Source organism: Nomascus leucogenys, chromosome 2 (assembly GCF_006542625.1).
Source record: "Nomascus leucogenys isolate Asia chromosome 2, Asia_NLE_v1, whole genome shotgun sequence".
In the NCBI taxonomy this organism is placed as follows: Eukaryota; Metazoa; Chordata; class Mammalia; order Primates; family Hylobatidae; genus Nomascus; species Nomascus leucogenys.
Window position 1 is genome coordinate 88,188,609 of NC_044382.1, and position 19,015 is coordinate 88,207,623.

General features: G+C 35.7%; 1 protein-coding gene across 1 annotated transcript in view; it reads right to left on the reverse strand.

Annotated features, from left to right (window-relative positions):
- The window catches only part of HOMER1 (homer scaffold protein 1), a 140,790-nt gene that overhangs the window by 7,562 nt on the left and 114,213 nt on the right, over positions 1 to 19,015 (reverse strand). Inside the window, exons 7-8 of the mRNA XM_003261518.4 lie at positions 16,349 to 16,459; positions 15,644 to 15,724 (exon numbers count right to left, since the gene is read on the reverse strand). Coding sequence (XP_003261566.1) covers positions 15,644 to 15,724; positions 16,349 to 16,459 — 192 coding nt within the window. The remainder of the gene's footprint in view (positions 1 to 15,643; positions 15,725 to 16,348; positions 16,460 to 19,015) is intronic.

Here is a 19,015-nt window from a genome sequence, read left to right on the forward strand (position 1 = left end):
AGACCCAAAAATCAGCTTGCCTGGAACTGCTAACACTGGTGCAAGCATACACAGCCCTGGAGCCTAAGGACAGGCATACTTGGCCCACTGGTGCCACCATCAGGGTCCAAAGACTGGCCCACCTGGTGTCCCAGTCCCCAGCAAAACTTCAACACAGCCTCCACTAACTGCACCCTAAGCCACTAAGAAAATCACAGGTACTATTGATGCTATTTACAGCTAAAGAAATCATACAGAGACCATGCTACTGAACACACTCAGAATCAAAGCCAAAGTGCCCTGCGCATCCAATAGCATAGATATATCTACAGGAAAGAATCTTCCCCTATGAAAGCAAATTTTAAAAGTTGGCAAAAGTGACTGTTACACCAGATGTGTAGATATCAGTGTAAGAATACATGAAACATGAGAACGCAATGAAATGTAACACCTTCCAAGGAAAAGAATAATTCTCTAGCAACACATCCCAATCAAAATGAAATTCATAAAGTCCCCCCAAAAGAATTCAAATTATTGATTCTAAAGAAGCTTAGTGAGATACAAGAGAATTGTAAAAAACACACAAAGAGGCCAGGTGCAGTGGCTCACGCCTGTAATCCCAGAACTTTGGGAGGCTCAGGCAGGCAGACTGCTTGAGGTTAGGAGTTTGAGACCAGCCTGGTCAACATGGTGAAACCCTGTCTCTCCTAAAAATACAAAAATTTAGCTGGCCATGGTGGTATGCACCTGTAATCCCAGCTACTCTGAAGGCTGAGGCAGGAGAATAACATGAACCTCGGACGTGGAGGTTGCAATAAGCTGACATCATGCCACTGCGCTCCAGCCTGGGGCATAAAGCAAGACTCCATCTCCAAAAAAAAAAGTACAAAGAAATCTGAAAAATAATTCAGGCTATGAATGAGAAATTTACTAAAGAGATATACACTATAAAAAAGAATCAAACAGAAATTCTGGAAATGAAGAATTCACTGAATGAAATAAAAAACTGAATTCAAAAGATTCAACAATAGGCCAGATCAAACAGAAAAAATAATTTCAGAACTCAAAGACAAGTCTTTTGAAATAATATAGACAAAAATAAAGTAACAGAAAGGAATAAGCAAAGTCTTTGTGACATACGAGACACCATAAAGTGGCCATAAAATATGCAAATTATCAGGGTTCCAGGAGGTGAAGAGAGAGCAAAAGGGTAGAAAACCTATTTAATGAAATACCAGATGAAAACGCCCCAAATCTAGCAAGATATTTAGACATCCAGATACAGGAAGCTCTGAGATCCCCAAACAGATAAAATGAAAGAAGGTCTACTCTGTGGCACATTATAGTCAAATTGTCTAAAGTCAAAATTCTAAAAAGAGCAAGAGATAAGCATCTTGTCACCTAAAAAGGACCCCCTTCAGACCAACAGGGCATTTCTCAGCAGAAACTTCACAGGCCAGGAAAGAATGGGGTGATATATTCATAGTGTTGAAAGAAAAAACAAAAAACAAAACTGCTATCCAAGCATACTACATCCAGTAAAATTATCCTTTGTAAATGAAGGAGAAATAAAGTCTTTCCCAGAAAAGCAAAAGCTGAAAGAATTCATCACCACTATACCAGCCCTACAAGAAATGCTCAAGGGAGATCTAAGTCTGGAAATGAAAGGATGACATTTTCCATCCTGAGAACACATGAAAGTATACAATATTGTTAAAGCAAACACACAAATAAGAAAGAGAAAGGATTCAAATGGTATCACTACACCAAACTACCAAATCACAATGAGGAACAATAGGATAAAAAGGAAGGAACAAAGAACAAAACAACCAGAAAGCAATTAGCAATGTGACAGGAACAAAACCTCAAATATCAATAGTAACCTAGAATGAAAATGGATTACATTCTCCACTTAAAAGATACAGACTGGCTGAATGGATTACAGTTATGATCAACTGTATGCTGCTTACAAGAAACATACTTTACTTGTAAAAAGGCTTACAGATCAAAAGTAAATGTATGGAAAAAGATATTCCATGAAAATGGAAACCAAAAGTACACAGGAGTAGCTATACCTATATCAGATAAAATATACCTTAATCCAAAAACAGTAGAAAACATGAAGTGACTATATAATGATAAAGAGATCAATCCAGCAAGAGGATATATATGTTCCCAACACTGGCACACCTAAATTCACAAAGTAAATATTACTAGATTGAAAGACAGATAGATTCCAATACAGTAATTTGTGTGGTACTTCAACACCCCACTCTCAGTATTGGACAGATCATCTAGACAGAAAATCAACAAAGAATCATTGGATTTAAACTGGACCTTGGACAGACTGTACTTAACAGACATTTACAGAACATCTTTTTTTTTTTTTTTTTTTTTTTTGAGACAGACTCTAGCTCTGTTGCCTAGGCTAGAGTGCAGTGGTGCAATCTCAGCCCACTGCAACCTCTGCCTCCTGGGTTCAAGTGATTCTCCTGCCTCAGCCTCCCGAGTAGCTGGGACTACAGTTGCCCACCACCATGCCTGGCTAATTTTTGTATTTTTAGTAGAGACGGAGTTTCACCATGTTGGCCAGGCTGGTCTCGAACTCCTGACCTTGTGATCTGCCCACCTTGGCCTCTCAAAGTGCTGGGATTACAGGCATGAGCCACCTCACCTGGCCTACAGAACATCTTATACAACAATTTTCTCAAAGACAGATCATATGTTAAGCCACAAAACAAGTCTCAACAAATTTTTAAAAATCGAAATCGTATTAATTATCTTCTCAGACCACAATGGAATAAAACCAGAAATCAATACCAAGAAAAACTCTGGAACTATACAAATACATGAAAATTAAACTACATGCTCCTGAGCAAATGTTGGGTCAATGAGAAAATTAAGATGAAAATTAAAAAATATTTTGAAACAAATGAAAACAGAAATACAACATACCAAAACCCATGTGACACAGCAAAAGCAAAGGCAGTACTAAGAGGCAAGTTTATAGCAATAAACGCCTACATCAAAAAAGTAGAAAGATTTCAAATAGCAATCTAACAATGTGCCTCACAAAACTAGAAAAGCAAAAAAAAAAAAAAAAACCAAACCCCAAAATAGCAGAAGGAAATAATAAAGATCAGAAGAGAACAAAACAAAGATCAAAAAACAAAACAAAAAAATAAAGGATCAATGAAACAAAAATTTGGTTCTTTGAAGAGATAAACAAAATTGATAAATCACTAGCTAGACCAAGAACAGGAAAAACCCAAATAAACAAAATCAGAAATGGAAAAGGAAGCATTACGACTCACACTACAGAAACACAAAAGATTACGAGAGACTATCATGAGGTATACACGAACAAACTGGAAAACCTGGAGGATATGGATGAATTCCTGGAAACTTACAACTTACCAAGATTTGAATCAGAAATAGAAAACCCGAACAGACCAATAATGAGAGGCAAGACTGAATCAGTAGTAAGAAGTCTCCCAACAAAGAAAAGTATAAGACCAGAGGGCTTCACTGCCAAATTCTACAAAACAATAAAGAACTAATACCAATCCTCTTCAAACTATTCCATAAAAATTGAAGAGGAGGGAATTTTTCCTAACTTATTCTATGAGGCCAGCACTACTCTGATACCAAAAACCAGACAAAGACACAACAAAAAAAGAAAACAATAGGCCAATATCCCTGATAAACACAGATGTAAAAATCCTCAACAAAATACCAGCCAACTGAATTCAACAGTGTATCAAAAAGATGATACACCATAATCAAATGGGATTTATACCAAGGAAACAAGACACAGAGAAATTAATAAATGATACATCACATCAACAGAACGAAGGAAAAAAATATGATCATCAATAGATGCAGAAAAAAAATTTGATAAAATTCAACATCACTTCATGATAAAAACTAGGCACAGAAGGAACATGTTTCAAGATAATAAAAGCCTAAGTGACAAACCCACAACTAACATCATAGTGAATGAGGAGAAGCTTTTCCCTCAGAGATAGGGTGAGACCCCTATCTCTCACCATATATAAAAATCAATTCAAAATGGATTAAAGACTTAAATGTAAGACCTAAAACTATAAAATTACTGGAAGAAAACATTTAAAAAAACACTTCTGGACATTGGTGTAGGCAAAGACTTTATGTCTATGACTTCAAAAACACAGACAACTAAAACAGAAATAGACAAATGGGACTATATTAAACTAAAAAGCTTCTGCACAGCAAAGGAAACAATCAACAAAGAGACAACCTGTTGAATGGGAGAAACTACTTGCAAACTATTCATCTGACAAGGGACTAATATCCAGAATATACAAGAAATGCAAACAACTCAACAAAAAACCACAAATAACTCCACTAAAAAAATAGGCAAAGGACATAAATAGAGAATTCTCAAAAGAAGACATATTATGGCTAACAGGTATATTAAAAAATGCTCAATATCACTAAACGTCAAGGAAATACAAATAAAAACCAAATAATATATCATCTTATGGCCAGGTGCGATGGCTCACGCCTATGGTCCTAGCACTTTGGGAGACTGAGGCAGGTGGATCACCTAAGGTCAAAAGTTCCAGACCAGCCTGACCAACATGGTGTAAACCCCGTCTCTACTAAAAATACAAAAATTAGCTAGGCATGTTGGTGGGCATCTGTAATCCCAGCTACTCAGGAAGCTGAGGCAGGAGAATGGCATGAAACTGGGAAGCGGAGCTTGCAGTGAGCCGAGATTGCGCCACTGCACTCTAGCCTGGGTGGCAGAGCAAGACTCCATCTCAAAAAAAAAAAAAAAAAAAAAAAAAAAAGCTATCATCTTACTGCGATTACAATGGCTATTATCATTACTTTCAGATAACATCAGAATTGAATGGCTAGAATGACTATCATTAAAAAGACAAAAAAGAACAGATGCTGGTGAGGATATAGCGAAAAGGGCACTCTTTTACACAATGATTCATGTAAATTAGTACAACTGCTAAAAACTATTAGAGATTTTTTTTTTAAAAACTGAAAATAAAAAAACTACCATACAATCATGTAATCCCAATACTGGATATATGTCCAAGGGAAAATAAATCAGGACATCAAAGGGATACCCACATTGGGATGTTTATCACAGCACTATTCACAATACCAAAGACAGGGAATCAACCTAAGTGTCCATTAGCAGATAAATGGATAAAGAAAATGTGGTATATATACAATGGAATATTATTCAGCCTTAAAAAGGAGTAAAATCATGTCATTTGCTGCAACATGGATAGAACTGGAGGTCATCATGTTAGGTGAAATAAGCCAGGCACAGAAAGACAAATACTGAATCTTCTTACTGATATGTGGGACCTGAAGAACTTGATCTCATGGACATTGAGTATCGAATGATGGTTACCAGAAGCTGGGAAAGGTATGATGGTGCGAGGAGAAAATGAAAAATGATTGGTGAATGGATATATATTTACAGTTAGATAGAAGAAATAAGTTCTAATGTTTGATAGCAGACTAGGGTTCCTATAGTTAGCAACAATATATTGTGCGTTTCAAAGTAGTTATAAGAGAGGGATTGAAATATTACCAACACACAGATAAGTACTCAAGGAGCTGAATACCTCGAACACCCTGACTTGATCATTACACAGTCTACACATGTAAAAATTATCACATGTATCCAATAAATATGTAAAATATTATCTATCAATAAAAGGAAACAAAGGCAAAAACAAAGTATAAAATCCTGCTGGGCAGGAGGTTATGCTCTCTATTTGTTAAAGAGCCTAAAATACTATGATTAAAAGAAAATTAAATAACAATTATGAATACCACCAATGGCACCAGATCAGCTTAATTTCCATCCTTCCTCCTTCCCTCCCTCCCTCCTCCCCTCCCTTCCTTCCTTTTCTTTCTTCCTTCCCTCCCTTTCCTTCTTCCTCCCTCCCTCTCTGAACCTCCCCCTCCCCCTTCCCCCTCTTCCTTCTTTCTCCCTCCCTCCCTTCCTTCCTCTTTCCTTTCTTTCTCTTTCTTTCTTTCTCTCTCTCTTTCTTTCACAAGGTCTCATTCTGTCACCCAGATGTGCAGTGGTGCAATCATGGCTCCCTGCAGCCTCAACCTTCTGGGTTCACATGATCTTCCTGCCTCAGCCTCCTGAGTAGCTAGGACTATAGGTGCACACCACCATGCCCAGCTAATTTTTTAAATATTTTTGTGGAGACAGGGTCCTACTATGTTGCCCAGGCTAGTTGCAAACTCCTAGTCTCAAGCAATCCTTCTGCCTCAGCCTCCCAAAGTACTGGGATTACAGTACTAAACCCAGCTTTAATTTTCTATAAATTTAAATCTTGCATCATTTAATCTAAATAAAAGCTGTAGAAAAATTGACATCTGATATACATCTGAAGCTCTTATGAATAAGATGTATTATTGCCCTATAAGACTGTTAACCTTCTATATAATAGGAACTATAAATAATCAAAACAAGTATGAATAATTTAATAGAAAAATGAGTAAAACATACACACATTTTGAAGCAGTTATTCAACAATTACATCTTCTATGTACTAGGCATTGGGGATAAAGTAGTAAATAAAACAAAGATGGTTCTTGTTTTAATAGGACATACATTCTAAAAGGAAGATGCTGGCATTAAAGAGGTAAACAGAATAGATTTCTGGGCAGCCAAGGCAATAGTGACTGTGTACACTGCAATCTACCAACTATCCTCCCCAAACTATATAAACTATACAAAGGCGTGCAAATTCCATGATTTCGACATAACTAGAAGGTACAGAACAATACAAACATCAAATTGCCTTTAATTAGAAAATATAAGCACCAATTTCCAGCAGAGTTATTTCTCAAGCTCTCACTCTAACCCTTTGCAAAAGGGAAGGCAGAGTTGTGGGGGCAATGCCCAGAAGAGTAGAGAACAAAAGGGCTCAGACTAAACTATGGTAACCCCAAGAAAGAGAAAACCACTACCAGTGTGAATGCCAGAGTAGTGAAAAAAAAGTTCTAGAAAACCAGAGCAGACTATAAGAAAGGAACTTAACAGTATAAATGAAACTTGAGGAAGTAGTCTTAGAAAGGCTGAAGACAGTTCCAAAGAGCAGAAGATACAAGGAAGAGAAAGGAATCTTGTGGGGTAAAGGGAAAAATAAGCAAGAAAAGAAAATTTAAGACCAAAGAAAAACTATTAAAGGACACACAATCTTTCTTCTGATTCTCTCTGCAAAAGAGTATGTTTTTGAACTAACAATTTATAAACCATCCCCAACTGCTATTCTATCCACAAAATGCAAATGTGTAAGCAATCTTCGTCTACACAAACTATTATAAAAGGAAATAGAAAATAGAAAATACTAAAAACACTTGAGTAGATGAATCTGCCCAAAACCAACTATGAAGCAGAAGAAAACTCTAACTCAATATTCCACTCTGAACTAAATATTCTCAAATAAGCATTTAAAAACAAGTTTGAAATTATATATTGAAAAACTTAGAATAGAAATAGGTAAAACAAACAAAACTCCAAAGAACAGAAAGGTTGATTGAACTCATGAGAGAAACAGAAGAAAAACGCAAAATCTATCAGAAATGAAAACCGAGTTATAAGGACCCAAGGCAAAATAGATTTGAATAAAACTATTTTTAATTCAATTATTACTTCTTATTTTAAATAATCCTATAGAATGAAAGTGAGATAGAGAAAATAGAAAGAAGTTGCAAAAGACAAAATCAAATTACATAAAATTGGAGCTCCTGAAGAAGAAAAACAACACATTAGAACAGAACTAGTATTTAAAACTTTTATGCAAGAAAACTTCCTGGAAATAAAGAAAAACCTGGATATACAAATTAAAAAGGCCCACTGTGTACTTGGGGAAACACCCTCAACAATGAATTTTGTGAAATATTCTAGTATATCATTTAAACTTTATTTAAAAAATAAAGGAAAATCCTCAGGGCACACAAGTAAAATGAGTCCAAAACTTATAAGGCAAGAGAATCAGACTGGAATCAGATTTCTCAAAAGAAATATACAAAACAAGGCAATAATGGAGTGTCATTTTCAAGTAACTCAATGAAAGAGAATTATGAACCAGGGATTTTATATTAAATATCTTGCCAAGCTGTCACCCCAATACTGAATATATGAGAAAAAAAAAGTTTAAATAAGCAAGATCTCAGAAAGTATGTATCTAAGAGCTCTTTTGCAACCATCCACAAGAAGATAAGCTTTATCCAACCAAGAGATTTATCCAACCAAGAGATCACTGTGGAAACTTCAGAAAAAGGACTTATGGTGAGTGCTGATTTGAATGTGTCCCTTCCAAAATTCAAGTGTTGAAATGCAGTGGCCAATGAGATGCTATTAAAAAGTGGAGCCTTTAAGAGACGATTAGGTCATGAGGGCTCCTCTCCTCGTGAATGGGAGTAAGGTCCTTATAAAAGAGGTTTCCCCTGCAGTGTTGCTGGCTTGCTCTTCCATCCTCCCCGATGTGAGGAGGCCGCATTCATTCCCTCTGGAGGACGCAGCAACAAGGCAACATCTTGGAAGGGGAAAGCAGTCCCACAACCAAACCTGCCCATACCTTGACTTCGGCTTTCCAGCTGCCAGAAGTGTGAGAAGTTTCTGTTCTTTATAAATTACCCAGATTGTAGTTTTATATTATAGCAGCACAAAAGGACTAAGACAGGAAACATTTAATATATTTAATGTATAAAGACTAAAACAAATGTAGACAATAGTTAAAAAATAATCTGTTTAGTATTCTGATGAGGTAGAAATAATGCAACCAAAAAACAGGAAGAGAAAGGGAAAAATGAGAGCAGAACAAGCACATTATTATTGCATTAATAATTCAGAGTCAAAGGATATCATTAACAACTAACAAACTAGGCCAGGCATGGTGGCTCATGCCTGTAATCCTGGCACTTTGGGAGGCCAAGGTGGGAGGACTGCTTGGGCCCAGGAGTTCGAGACCAGCCAAGGCAATAGAGTGAAACCCCATTTCTACAAAAAATTAAAAAATTAGCCAGGCTTGGTGGCACATACATGTAATCTCAGCTCCTCGGGAGGCTGAGTAGGGAGAAATTCTTGAGCTCAGGAGGTCGAGACTGTAGGAATCTGTGATTGTGCCACTGGCCTCCAGCCTGGGTGACAGAGTGAGACTCTGTCTCAAAAACAAAAAACAAACAAACAAAAAACCCCAAAAAACAAACCAGATAGTATATGTTTAAATATGAACACAGGTAACTAGGAGCATTTTAAAGGGGTGGAAGTTCAAAGGTAACCACTACAACAAAACTAAGACCATTTTAAATATCAAGAGATAGTTAAAAAGAGCAAAGAATACATCATATAGAAAAATTATTAATATAATGCACACATAGAAATGATAACATAATAATGAGTTGAGACCAAACATAAAAATCATATCAATAAACATGAATGAGTTATCTACTAGAAAATATTTTCAGTTGGGTCACAAAGCACTATCCAAGTATATGTACACAAGACACACAAGGAGCATTCATAAAAACTGATAAAATATTATGTCACCGAAAAAGCAGCAGTAAATTATGTAACATAGAAATTATACAAATAAAACCCTGTGATCCCAATGCAATAGAACTAGAAATTAATAACTAAATCAAAAGATTAAAAAAGACCCTTCCACCAGGAAATTAAGGGACTTTTTATACCTTTCACACAGCTGTTGCATGAAAAGGAAATAAAGTCAAAATTACAGAATTTCCAGAAATAATAATGAAAACATTAAATATCAGAATCTATGGGATACACTTAAAGCAATGATCAGAGGAAGATCTACAGCCTGAAACACATATATAAATAAAAGTGAAAGAATGAAAAAAAGGAATTAAATCCCCTTTCAAAATGCTAAAAAAATAAAAAACCAAACAAAGCACAAGGCAGGAATAAATAAGATAAAAACAGAAATTCATAAGGTAAATTCATAAGTGGCATTTACTAGTTAATCAATTTTTTTTTTTTTTTTTGAGATAGGTCTTGTTCTGTCTCCAGTGCTGAAGTGCCATGGCACAATCACGGCTCACTGCAACCTCAACCTCCTGGGCTCAAACGTTCTTCCCACCTCAGCCTCCCATGTAGCTGGGACCATGGGCATGTGCCACCGCATCTGGCTAATTTTTTGTAGAGACAAGATCTCACCATGTTGATAAGTCTGGTCTCAAACTGCTGGGCCCAAGCAATCTTCCCGCCATGGTCTCCCAAAGTGCTGGAATTACAGGTGTGAACCACCACACCTGGCCAAAATCTTTTTTTTTTTTTTATGTATGAAAAAAAAAGGCCGGGTGCAGTGGCTCATGCCTGTAATCCCAGCACTTTGGGAGGCCGGGGTGGGCAGATCACGAGGTCAGGAGATCGAGACCATCCTGGCTAACACAGTGAAACCCCATCTCTGCTAAAAAAATGCAAAAAATTAGCCGGGCGTGGTGGCATGCAGGCCTGTAGTCCCAGCTACTTGGGAGGCTGAGGCAGAATAGCTTGAATCTGGGAGGCGGAGGTTGCAGTGAGCTGAGATCACACCACTGCACTCCAGCCTGGGCAACAGAGCGAGACTCCATCTCAAAAAAAAAAAAGAAAAAGAAACTTCACAAAGTAGACACATCACTACTAACTTTAGGTAATCAAAAAAGAAAACGAGAAAGAACAAGTATATCAAATAAGAAGTATAAGACTTCCCATTGAATACAGTCATGCACAGCATGACAATGTGTTGATCAACCATGAACAGCATATGCAACAGTGGTCCCATAAGATTATAAGGGAGCTGAAAAACTCCTATCACCCAGCAGCTGCTATATCGTCACAGCACAATGCAGTACTCATGTGTTTGTGGTGATGCCGATATAAATAAATCTACCGTGCTGTCAGCTGTATAAATGCATAGCACATACAATTATGTATAGTACATAATACTTGATAAAAATAAATGGCCATGTCACTGGTTTATGTATTTATTATACTATACTATACTATTAAAGTTATTTTAGAGTGTACTCCTTCTACTTATTTAAAAAAATGTTAATTATCTGACAACCCCAGGCAGGTCCTTCAGGGGGTATTCCAGAAGAAGACATTGTTATCATAGGAGATGACAGCTCCATGCCTGTTACTGCCCTTGAAGACCTTCTAGTGGGACAAGATGTGGAAGTAGAAGACAGTGATATTGATGATCCCAACCTTGTATAGGCATCAGCTAATATGTGTGTTTGTGTCTTCATTTTTTAAAAGAAGTTTAAAAAGTTTTAAAAACATTTTTTAATAGGAAGAAAGGTTACAGACTAAGGATATAAAGAAAATAGTTTTCTACAGATGAATACATGTTTATGTTTGCAGCTATTACAAAAAAGTAAAAAGTTAAAAAAATTTTAAATGTTTATGAAGTTAAAATGTTACAGTAAGCTAAGGCTAATTTATTATTGAAAAAGTAACATTTAAAAAAATAAATATAGTATAGTCTAAGTGCAGTGTTGACAAAGTCTATAGCAGTGTATGGTAATATCTTAGGTCTTCAAATTCACTCACCACTCACTGACCCACCCAGAGCAACTTCCAGTCCTACAGGTTCCATTCATGGTAAGTGTCCTATTCAAGTGTACAATTTTTATCTTTTCTACTGTATTTTTACTGTACCTTTTCTATCGTTTCTACTGTATTTTTACTCTACCTTTTCTGTGTTTAGATGTGCTTAGATACAAATATATGAACACTTACCATTGTCTTACGAGGGAGGGAGGGAGGGAAAAGAAGCGGGGGGCGGGAGAGAGAGAGAGAAGAGAGCCATCCAGAATAAAACAAAGCAAATATAGCCAAAATGACATTTGGGGAATGTAAGTAAAGGGTATATAAAAAATTTCTGTATTATTCTTGCAACTCTTCTGTAAGACTGAAATTATTTCAAAATGAAAAGTTTAACTAAAGAGCTTATTTATGTAACCAAACACTGCCTGTTCCCAAAAACCTATTGAAATAAAAATAAATAGTTTAAAAACAAAATAGAAGTAAAAAACAAGATCATTTCAGATAGTGATAAGTACTAAAAGGAAAATAAAAAATGGTAATACTACAAAAATACCTGGGATGGGGTGTGGGGACTGTAGCATAGTGCTGAAATTGGGAAGTCAGAGAAATTAACATCTGAACTAAGACCTAAACTAAAAATAGAAGCCAGCCATCTGAAGATTTGGGCAAAGAATTCCAGGCAAAGATATTCCACATGCTCTAAGGTGAAAATGCACCTGTGAATTCAAGATACAGGCAAAGACCAAATGCATGTGAAAAATTGTTCAATGTTATTCATAATTTAAAAAATAATTAAATAGTTGAGTCACTTCTTTTCTTAAGAGATGGCAAAGAATAGGTCCAGGGGGTACCAATATCCAATGGGTACCCTGCTTTTCCAGATGTCAATTTCCCAGCATAAGAAATTTTAAAACATTGACACCAAGCAATTCTCGTTTGAAAGTTTATCTTAAAGAAATAATCAGAAAGGCAAAGATTTATGAAAAAGGTTGTAATATTATGTATTTATAGCATAACACTGGAAACAACATAAACTGCCATTACTATAGGAAAGCTGGAAGAAAACTATGATACCTCTACATGGGAGAATTCTATGCAGCCATCGGGCTTATGACATAAAGTTAGATAAAAATGTATGTAAACAAAAAATGGTATCTATATCCATCTCTTGTAAAGAAAATATTATCTAAAGCAACACTGGGACAAGGAAAGGCCAGTTACTTTGCCTTAAGATGACAAGATTATGATTTTTTAATATTATGGAATTATGATTTTATACTAACCTTGCTAAGTATATTTTTTGAAATTTTTCTAATTTTTTTTACAATGGGCATGTTTTTCATACATATTTATAACAGAAATATCCAAATATTGCCAAATATCAAAAACTCATAAATTAGAAAAACTGTATCACGGTATCCTTAATTTACCAATAACTATACATTTTCTATCCACATTCATACCTCTAATCCAACTCTAAATACTGCAGTTTCAGGATTCTTTTCCAAGGAATTTAATGATCCCAATTTTCTGTACTGAACTTACGAATGGAGGTTTAAGGGTGCTGGGACTTTTGATAAACAGGAGACGTTTCTGTGGGAGGGAGAAGGCTGCAGAGGAGGAAATTTCTTTGAATTGGAAAAAATATGTTATTTTCTGTAGCTTGTTCTTTTAGAATTCATGCTCAGGTTTTCTAAAAGCTTCCCTGTCCTGTTCCAGGTAGGTTGTTTTGATAATATTTTTGATATTCAGTGAAAGGATGGGTAAGAATTATATTCACAATTTCAAGTGCCAGCTATAAAATTCAATTACTGCTCTATCAATGATGAAATCCATTCATTCACACATTTATTGAGAATAGGTCTCATTCTGTCACCCAGGCTGGAGTGCAGTGGTATGATCATAGCTCACTGCAACTCCAAACTCAAGCAAGGCTCAAGTGATCCAAGCAGCTGGGACTACAGGTGCACACCACCACTCCCAGCTAATTCTACTGTTTCATTTTTTTGTAGATGCAGCATTTCGCTATGTTGCCCAGGTTGGCCTTGAACTCCTGCCTCAATCTCCCAAAGCACTGGGATTATAGGCATAAGCAACTATGCCTGGCTTCAAATACATTTAGAATTATCAACATTAGAAATTTGATATAAATATATCATCTCTTTGTTTCTCTTCATAAGTGAGACAATGTAAATGTGTATATAACTGAAAATATCTTTTAAAAGAATCATTAAGGATGACTTAACTGTTGCTTGAAGAAGTGTGGTAATGCAGAAAGAACAGACTTTGGAATAAAATAAATCTAGGCCTCATTACTTTCTAGCTAAGTGCCTTAATTAAACTTGTTAACACCTTTGAACTGCTGTCTTCTCTTTGAAAATGGGGATACCTCACCTGTTAGTGTGAGAATTAGAGCTAATGTAAGTTAAGTGCTTAACATATGCCTGAATCATCGCAAGTACTCAAAAACCAAAACAAATTAAAGACAAAACTCGACTGAATTTCCCCCTTTCTTCCAGCCCTGATTCCATGCTTCATAGTTAAGTTCTACATCAGGATTTCTCAACCTTGGCATTATTGACATTTTGGGTTGGATAATCCGATGCTTAGCAGCATCTCTGGCTTTTTCTACTAGATATCAGTGGCGCTCCACTAATTGTGAAAATAAAAAATGTTTGCACACATTGCTAAATGTCCCCTGGGCTTCAAAAGTGCCCCAAGTTGATGACCACTAATCTATATAGATGATTAAAATAAACAAACAGCATTTAATAGGGCCAACCAAAACAAGTGATCTCATTTTTCCCAGACAGCTGAAAGCCAGTGATGGGAAGAGAAGAGGTAAATATTCCATTTTATATAAGGAATCTGTTTATTTCATGAAGGATTATTATGAAAGGGTTTAAAGCCCATGTCTTTGACTACTAAAATAATGTATTTTGACCATTATCTTAGTGGTCAAAGATGTGGATTTTAAAATTTGACTGCCTCCATTTAAATATAGGTTGGACAAGTTAACCTCTCCAAGCTTCAGTTTCTTCATCTGGGTTATTATGACTGTTACATGGATTAAATGCATAATACAAGTAAAGTGCTAAGCCCAGTGTCTGAAAAGTAGCAAGCACTCAATAAATGTTGGCTGTTCTTATTATAATCTAGGTCCTCTTTCCAATCCTGGGCTTTCAGGTCCCTCTTATAATGCCTTATCTCAAATTCCTCACTCTATACATATACTTATTTCTACTCCAAAGTCATCCTAACCCTTCTTTATTGAGGCACCTAACCCTGAGGGTGTAAGAAAACTGCCTGAGCTGGCAAGAGAAGACTTTGGTAATAAATTCTGAGAAATCTTCCCTTACCATGTCTGACTACCACTGACACATGATGTTTTTTGTACACTGGAATCAGGAAGCATACTATTTATGCAGAAAAAAGTGAGTAAAATTAATTACACTGAAGAACAAAGAGTACTAACTTGTGTTTCATTAGGGCACAACTATTGGTATAATTCATACGTTAGTACATTGTAAAAAAAAAAAAATAATAATAATAATGTTCCCAAATTGAACGAAATCAATTTGCAAATTTTTCTTTAAATTCAGGGTTTTCTTTCTTTCTTTTCTTTCTTTCTCTCTCCTTTTCTTTTTCTTAAGACAGGATCCCACTCTGTTCCAGGCTGGAGTACAGTGGTGTGATTATGACTCACTGCAGCCTCAACCTCCTCGGCTCAAGTGATCCTCCTCCTCAGCCTCCCAAAGTGCTGAAATTACAAGCAGGAGCCACCATGCCCAACTCCAGGGTATTTTTTTTTTTAATTAAAAGTAGAAATTTCCAAAAGAATTTACTAAATAATTTACAATTTATAAATGACCATCTGTGATAATTATAAGCTACACAGATGAAGTTATCAAGTAACCTTTTAAAAATCAAAGATTAGGCATGAATCAGAAGTCCTGGAAAAGAAAAATGACCAAAACCTACAAAATGGAGTCTCAGAAAAAAAGTCAGTGCTATGTGAAAAAATGATGCCTTTCTATGCAGAAGTGAATAACAATTTTTACTACAGCTCACCTGTAGTTTCTGAGTCAAAGAATCCCTCTGTTCTTGTAGTTCTCTGGCATTATCAATTTCTTGTTTTAACCTTTCTATTTCCTAGAAAAGACAGAGCAATGTCTTAACATTCAAACTATATCATGGCAAGGGAAGGTCTTGTTTTTCCCTGAAATTATTGTTCTAGTTCTTAGAAAAAGATGATTTTAAAAACATTCCTTCATATTGACTTTTAGAGGGATGAATTCATCTGTATGTGCATGTTGTCTAGAACAGAATAATCTTAAGCAACAGCAACAAGTCTAACTTGGTGGTTCTGGTACAGCACTGCTTAGCAATAACAATCTGAACATTTTAATGTTGCTTCAAGCTTTGTGGATATAATTCTTTCCTAAGATATTAAAGTTTTGACTGGAACCCAGAGAAAGCAACAGCTTTTAAAATCCATTTAACCCCTAATGATTTTCTGTTGACTGTATAAATGCAACTCTCATCTGGAAGGCAATAGGTGGTATCTTGGTCTGACTGCCTCACCACAGTTCATAACAACAGAAATAAGGATAGGGAAAATATGAGCAAGCTTAATACCACTCAAGAAAAATTTCATCCTAAAAAAAAAGGTCACAACCTGACTTTATTCCATAAAATGCTTTTAAATTTGACATGGAATCTAATACTTTGTACACATGTTAGCTAGATTACAGATGAGTAAAAAGCAGCAAATACCTCTTCCTTCACTTTCAGTGTGTCTTCCAGTTCTTGTATTGTCTGATTTAATTCTGTCTTATGAGTATGTACTGCATTTGCTTGGCTACTAACACATTCAAGTTCAGTCACCTAAAATTAAATGAGAACACAGATTAACTTAAATTTCAACTTTAAAGAGGTTCTTGCTAAATACATAGCCCCAAATAAACGAATAGTATATTCCGAATAAATATATAAAAATTAATTTTGAGAAATATTAAGACACTCAAGGTAGAGTGAATAGATTCTTCAAAGATATAAAACTAGGAAAAGGGAAAAATAATTATTTACATGGCTTGGTCATGGAAAGGTTAGGATAACTTAAATTAAGTGATTAATGACAGTAGAGAATCCCTATAATGAAAGTCTTCTTTAAAAATTTCTTCCAAAAACATATTCAAGATCAGATATGACCATCTGTCCTTCATCTGTAGCCTTCAAATTCAATATGGGTTCTGAAAACTGGCCTTGCAGAAGTGAGAATTTTTTCAAATACATTTCCAACATGTAAGAGAATCTGGAAGAGAAAATAGGCTTAAAATACAACTTAAATCATTAGATACTGGAATGACTTTACATCAATAGTGTCTTATGGGTAAGATAAAATTTTGTTAGTCAATAAGAATTTACTGAGGGCCCAAAGAGTAATATAACTTTTAATGAGCACTTGGTATTTTTTGAGAGAACAGAGAGGGGCACTGTCCTTCAAGTTATACCATCTAAAACTAGAATCAATAATAGACAGAAGTCAACATAAATACACACACACACACACACGCACACACGCACACACCCTATCACAGCTCTTTATATATATCATGTATGCATAAAATTTTGGTTTACTAGAAGATAGTAAATTCTAGACTATTAAGGAAACAGTAAATCCCTCTCCCTGGCATTTTCCAATTATCAAATTACCCTCTACATTCTGTGATTCTCTCTCTTATATAATTTTCTTCCTTTCTTCTCATGTACTAATAGCCTCGTTACAAACCCTTATCACCCAGACCTGAACAAAACCAACAGCCTCCCAGTGGACTTAATTATAACCTTTTCATATTTTTGTCTATTCTGCAAATTTCTAAGATTCATCTTTCATTCCTGTGATTCTGCCATTCAAAGACTTTCAGCAGCTCATCTTTTTTACGATATCAGATCTAACCCTCAGATCCTCTGTATATTGGCCCCAACCTTCTCAACCATCCACACTGCCCAAGACATTCAGTGAGTACTTCCAACGAAAAGCACACAAATCTCCTTGTCCTAAGAACAAGTGATATTCATTCCCAACTTGTTGATTTAACTAGAATGTCCTCTCTTGCCTCTGAAAACCATTCGGACCTAACCAAACCCTTAACTCTTAGCTCAGCATGTACTTTCTCCAGAAAGCCATTCTTATCTGCTCCAGCCTTCAAGGCTCTCCTCTGGTTCACAAAACCAAGCATCTGTTCAAAAATCTTGGGAATTATTTCACTTATTGTTTGATGTGTATTTATTTTGTCTCATTATATAATAAATTCCTTAAGGGGAGTTCCAATTCTGATAACGACGAAATAGTTTTTATTGGAGTAACTTTCCTATAGATAACAATTGCAAATTATGGGCAAAATGTAAAAGTCAACTGTTTGAGGGACCTGGTGAGTAACCAAATTGGGCAAAAGACTGCAAGAAAGCAGTCACTTTGGGTGATTTCCGTATCTTTTTGCCTGAAGGTACTGTGCAGTCTGGCTGCATTGCTTGACTGAACTCAAGCAGAAATCCATAGTCTTATTTCTCTGAGAAGCCTGAGAATTTTAGGACTCTGCAGAACACCTGGAACAAGTAGGAGTAGGAAAAGAGCTGGAAGGCTGAAAGAACTAAACTGCGATGGTGCTCAACACAGAGATGACAGTTTGAAGTTCTGCTAGTCCCTGCTAAATTAGAGGGCCTTGGTAAATACCTCAAGCTTTGCAGTGAAACCTTGGAAGGGTTATGTCTTAGGGATAAAGATTTCCTAGGACAATGTGATTTACCCTAGGGTTACAGCAAAATTGAAATACATGAATTCTAACAAAGCATAAGTACACAACTCCACAAATTCAAGATAATCTCCAAATAATTTAACTGCCTGTTGAAACAAAAACTCAACATTATTCAAAAATAACAAAATCTGTGGTCTCTAAAACATCTCATTTGCAATATCCAATACACAATTAAAAATGACTAGTCATTTTTGTGAAAAAACAGTAAAATGTAACATGATCAAGACAAAATCTATCTAAATAAAAGTGGAGATAATTTGTTGGCAGTACACTTGGAGTACAAAAACTGCTCAAGGAGGTTATTCAGGCTGAAGGGAAACAATACCTGATAGAAATTCAGATCTACAGGAATGAAGCACAATGGAAACTGAAAATATGTGAGTAAATAAATATATTATGTTTCTTAAGTTCTTTAATATTCAATTGACTATTTAAAGAGAAAATTTCTTAAGGGCAGAGATTACACAATAAGGAGACATGATAGCTCCTTAATATTTTCTGGCTATGACAATTGTCATAAATTTTTTTTTATCGTGGTAAAAAACATACATCATAAAGTTTATCATCTTAGTCATTTTAAGTGTATAGTTCCATAGGGTTAAGTATTTATATTCACATTGCTGTG